General features: G+C 43.9%; 1 protein-coding gene across 1 annotated transcript; it reads left to right on the forward strand.

Annotated features, from left to right (window-relative positions):
• The first annotated feature begins 2,535 nt into the window (after window positions 1–2,535).
• Window positions 2,536–4,443, forward strand: LOC124406624 (organic cation transporter protein). The gene has a single exon (XM_046882102.1). It carries the CDS (start codon window positions 2,773–2,775, stop codon window positions 4,441–4,443), a length of 1,671 nt encoding a protein of 556 aa, XP_046738058.1. The 5' UTR covers window positions 2,536–2,772.
• Window positions 4,444–5,936: the final 1,493 nt, after the last annotated feature.

Below are 5,936 nucleotides of genomic sequence, written 5' to 3' on the forward strand. Positions count from 1 at the left end.
ACAATGGCACAGGAGAATCCCAACATTTAGTAAAATTTATTAGTTTTATCTTCAATTAATTTAAGCTATCTACGTGCTTACACAAATTAAACAAAAAATGTATCAAAATTACAATGCATTTGTTGGAAAACATATCACCCAGTCAGTTTGAGAACGTATCCGGTAGATAAGAAATTCCATGGGACAAAAAAGGTTACGCAACTTGGCTATTTTATCCATCAAACATTCCGTGGCCCGATATTTGAACTTTGATGATGTCATTAATACTTTTGCTGAACAGAAAGCCCGAAAAAAGGAATTTTAATTATAAACATTATGTACTGAAACAAAAATTGTGATTTGAATCCAGTATGATCTTCAAATTAAAAGTTATTAGAAAATCCACTAATTATAATAACGTTTTATGTACCTACTTCACGTACTGATTCATTTTAAAATGAAAAAAAAAACTTTAACGTTGGTTGCCCTTCTTTATATTGGGTGGAAAAGGGCCCCATCCGATTCATTTGCCACGGGCCTTGAACAGTATAGTTACGCCACTGTCATTGATGGAATCAATTACAGCTTTCCGCCAATCTTTCAGGAACAACCATGCAGTTTTAAAGTGATTTTTTTGATTTCAAGTCCCTTTGAAGCTTTATAATTTACGAAAATCACGAAATCCATGGATATCAAAAAATCTGGACTCTTTCTTCCGAACCCTCTATCTCGGAAACTATTGATTTTTGGGACTTGTGTCCACGAGAATTTTTTATCAGGAAGATCTGTACTAGGACATACTGAAAATACGGTCAATTCGACTGGGAGCCAATTCCCACAAGGATTCTGCGGGGTCCTTTCAGACAGTAACGAGAATATTTTATAATGTTTGAACTGCATAGATGATAAACTTAATCCTATTGCTATCCGTCAAAGTTTACCCTGTAAGTACAGAATTCTATTTTTATTAACATTGGTAGACCTCATATCACGGTATTGCAGAAACATTGTTCCGTTGCAAAATGATTGCGGTAATATTGACCAGTATTCTCCGAAGCTGAAGTTCCGCTAATCGTAATATTACAGGAGTAATACTTTGAGGTAATATTTGTACAGAATAACTTGACATTCCACTTACGAGTGAATTGAAGCAGTATATTACGCAATTTGAATTCGCCGAACGCACGTTCGTCTTCGAAGCTGTATTTGCATATGTATTATAAGTATGCGTAAGAATAAATGTATTGAGTTAGGTTCAAGAGGATGTTACGTGTATTCAAAACATTGATCTCAATACCGCGAGGCAAGCTGAAACAAATTGTATGGCGTTTTTTGTTGCACGCAGCATTTGGTCTACATATTTGTGACTGCAACTAACAGTTCTTCTGGTTTTTATTAAATTTAAACATAAAGTGTTTAAAAAATAACACCGATAATTCTGAGCTTTGCACGTGTGCAAATTCTATACAATTCTATATCATTATTAAAAATTTGTCTTTCGAAGAAAACAAAATAATTTTTATCAAGTCTAGGTTGTATACATACAGTTTCATGTCGGTAATCTTGTTGGTGTATATTTTTATAAATTCAAAATGATTTGACGGCCGATTCAGGCTTTCTCATTATTATTGTTATAATGCTTTTCCGCGAGTTAAAAAAAGATTATATACTGAGTGGTGTACAGGAATTGGACCTCTACTATTATACCACGTAGGTAGAGTTTGATTTTGGTGATAAATTGTAATGTGTCAAGATTTACGGTTCTAACGTACATATTAAGACGGAGAATCGGACGGAATGTAAGCGTTGAATACCGAGCTAAGCACATTGGTTTAACCGTCGACATCCGCAAGGCATAAACAAATAAACTACTGTACAAACTAGAAACGCACGAAAACATGTGTAGAGTTTCCATATATGATAAAGAAAAAGAAACATTAGTTCGGGGGAATATAGCAATAATCTATGTAACAACAGTTTATACAGTATATGTATTTACCATTATAGATAACGTGTCACACAGGTTTGAAATCCGGTAACGCTACAATGTAAATTGCTGGCGAGTTATGTGCAATTAGCGGCCGACGCACTCCAGCCCACATCAGTCGTGATAAGAATACCGGGACCACACGACCGTTCCGATTCTGGATTTTTATAATACAGACCGTTGACTGCAGCCAACGAATTGACATCCCGGCGAAACGGCTCGGCTTCTCCGTGTAAACAAACGAAGTCAATGATTTAATTTTTCATTTAGTTTTTGAACAATCGAATTTCAGCGGTTTTATTGTTCACCGATAGTGAGTTGCCACCAGTTGTAAATTCGCGCGACGGTCGAACGCATTCGCATGTGTATGCGGGTTTCACAATCCAAGCACCGCATTTAAGCCGATGAGTATTTTAGCCATTTCTGATACGAGCGTCATATTTCCAACGGTGTGCACCGTGGGACGAATATAAACACCGCTGGATTCCCGGAATCAGTTCCTCAAAGGACAGGCGTGACGGCCGGCGAGAATCGCGTGAGCACAACACGCGGGAAAAGGAGCAGAACGAGAAAAGCTCGCTTCATGGCTAACACCACAAGACGTTCTCCTTCGGCGTGGCGATCGCTCGTCGCACGAGGTTAGTAACCCAGTTGCCCAGTTCAGTGCCGTTCTCCGGCTGAGCAGTAGCAGCAGCAGCGGCAGCGAAGTGCGCGCGTGTTAATACCGAGTGTCAGTGTGATTCGATTATATCGGCGGGAAGGCGACTTCAGGGAAGACCGACATCTGCACGAAGGGTGGATTCGAAATGGGGCACGACAATGACATTGAGGAGCTGATGTCGCACATGGGAGACTTCGGCCGATACCAGGCATGGCAGTTCTTCCTCCACGTGATCTCTGCACTGACAGCAGGCATCCATATGATGACCCTCGTCATGGTGGCCGCGGTGCCCGATCACCGCTGCGCGATACCCGGCCTCGACAACGAGAACTTTACCGCCCCCTGGAACAGCACTGAGGTGATCGAGGCGATTCCGACGAAGTCCAAAGGTGGCCTCGAGAACTGCCTGATGTTCAAGTCTGGCAGTAACGTCACCGTAGAGTGCGACTCCTGGGTCTACGACAGGACCTACTACCAGTCCTCGCGAGCCATAGAGTGGGACTTTGTCTGTTCACAGCGATGGATGGGAGCGCTGTCCCAGTCGGCGTACATGCTTGGTGTCTTCGCCGGGGCCGTTTGCCTCGGCTCAATGGCCGACAAGTATGGCAGGAAGATTATTTTCTACATCTCAGCCGTCGCGCAACTCGTTTTCGGCGTGACAGTCGCCTTGGTTCCGGAGTACTACACCTTCCTCGGCGTGCGATTTCTCTACGGTATATTCGGCTCAGCCGGTGCCTACATAACCGGGTTTGTACTGACCATGGAGATCGTCGGTCCCTCGAAACGGACGATATGCGGTGTGGCCTTCCAGGCGACCTTTGCCCTCGGCATCATGCTCGTCGCAGCCTGGGGCTCCTTGATTAAGGACAGGATGTGGCTGCAGATTGTTTACGGGCTGCACAGTGTGCTTCTAATCGGGCACTGGTGGCTCATCGACGAGTCTCCGCGGTGGTTGTGGGCTCAAGGTCGGGTAAAAGAGGCCGTCGCGATAATAAAGCGGGGGCTTCGGATGAACGGTAACAACATGGACATCGACGTCGCCCACTATGTCTCCCGAGGGAAGGCCTCTCAGGCGACGAAGGAGGAGAGGGAGTGCGGAGTCCTGGACCTGTTCAAGACCCCAAACCTCCGCAAGAAGTCGCTCAACATATGTCTAAACTGGTTCGCCAATTCGATAGCTTACTACGGGTTGTCCCTGAGCACCGGGAGCCTTTTGGGCAACCCGTTTCTCATGCTGTTCCTCTCGGGTCTCGTCGAGATTCCGAGTTACGTGATGATCGTCAACCTGATGGACCGGACCGGTCGCCGAAGCCTGGTCAGCATCTTGATGATCCTTGGCGGTATTTGCTCGATAGTGGTGCCGTACATCCCACGGGACGTCAGCGGCGGTGCGTTTGTCGTGATCATTGGGATGCTCGGGAAGTTCCTGATCGCCGGCTCCTTCGCTGTCACTTACAACTATTCCGCGGAGCTATTTCCGACGGTTCTGAGGAACACGGCGCTCGGTGTCGGCTCGATGAGCGCTCGTATCAGCGGTGCTATGACGCCGATGATCATACTTCTCGACACCCTCGATCCTAGAGTTCCGTCGGTCATCTTCGGTTGCCTCGTTCTCGTCTCCGGATTCCTGGCGCTGTATCTCCCGGAGACGCTAAACCAGCCGATGCCCCAGACCCTGGAAGATGGCGAGACCTTTGGTGTCGGCGACACCTGCTTCACCACGTGTTTCGGCTCTCGCTCCCGGGACAAGACGACTTACGACGTTGCACTTCAGGACTCGGACTACAAGGAGATCAGCAAGGACACCTCTGCATAGGAAAGTGTGATACTCCTACCTTTAACAACCGAATAAATTCCCCTTTTTTCTTCCTATATTAAATAAACAAACGAACGGAAAAGGTTAAAATTTCGACGGTGCATCGTTCTTTTGTGGCCGATTTTCGAGATATGGGTAACTTTCCTGAAATCGACTACAAAAAAGCGATTCACCATCGAAATTTGAAATCTTTCCGTTCGTTTGTTTATTTAATATAGGACGAAAAAGGGTGAGTTTTCTCGGTCGGTAAAGGTAGGAATACTACATGACTATAATACGGAGAATTGTGTTCCGGAGTATAGTTTAACCGTTCGTAGTACGTCGCAGGTAAAATCAACGATGTTCGTCCAAAATTTGAATGCGTTATTATTGTCAATCTGCAGTTTGCGAATGGAAATGAAGGTAATCGGTCTTTATGCCGATCGATGTATCGCCGCGAACGTTACCCGCGACTCTCGCATATCTCCGTAGAATAAATAACCAGTTCATGCACATGTGCTATTTACGTCCGGAAACGTATTGTGTATACAGTCGACTCTACTTACCTTGCCTTTTTGTACCTTGCAACTTCCCTTCATTAACGCTTGAGCTCTACCCCCACCACGACCGTCGTGCGTACCGATCTGCGTGCAGCATAAATGGAGGGTAAAATTGAATCGCATTGGGCACTGGTAGGGCTCGAGAGTGGAGGAAAATCGTTTGCACGAAAATTATTCCTCCTCGATCCCAACCGTGACAAGGTAAGTAGAGGCGACTGTATTTCATTATTTTTCAATAAGCCAGCGAACCCGCGATGAAGTCGGTGTTCTGCAATCTATTTACATACATGTATGTACAATCCAATAGACTATAAGCCAGCGAGAGAAAGAGCTTCTGCAGCAAGTTCACGCCGCGTGATGATTCTAACGATAAAACACGTTCGATTTCGTATCTTTTCTTAGGTTATAATGTTTGAATAATTATTGTTGCTTTCATAACGGGCGCTTTTTGCGCGTTATGATCGATATAGAAATATATTTACATACATACATGTTTACACGTGTTTACATATATCAATATGATCTATGTACGGTAAAGCCAACGGACTATGGCTACAGGTGGTTTTATTTTAAGTATAATGGTGCACCACAGGCTCATATTAGTGAATTTACTTTTATTGTGCTAGTTAATTTCTCGTTAGACTGATCAGTGCCGTGTGACAGTTGATTTCTTTATTCGAGTCTTTCATTTATACAGGTCTATTATAATTAATAATTCCACCCACATTCTCATTTGTATATATACTTGGTAACGAATGAATTATTATAGTCAGTATTGCGCAACTGCCATAATGTTACATAAGCAGGGTTATGGCGCGTAAGAGTGAAATAAATAAAAATTTCAAAACATGTGAATTATCTTGTTAATTTTTCGTCGTACTCCATCCATGTGCATGTGTACTCAATATCGACTACCGAGATTGTAAGTCATACTTTTTTACGCGTTATCTTAGA

The sequence above is a fragment of the Diprion similis genome, chromosome 1 (genome assembly GCF_021155765.1).
Source record: "Diprion similis isolate iyDipSimi1 chromosome 1, iyDipSimi1.1, whole genome shotgun sequence".
Classification (NCBI taxonomy): Eukaryota; Metazoa; Arthropoda; class Insecta; order Hymenoptera; family Diprionidae; genus Diprion; species Diprion similis.

Bases quoted from the DNA above. Each gene is read 5' to 3' on its own strand.
- LOC124406624 (XM_046882102.1), top strand. From the start codon at position 2,773: ATGGGGCACGACAATGACATTGAGGAGCTGATGTCGCACATGGGAGAC.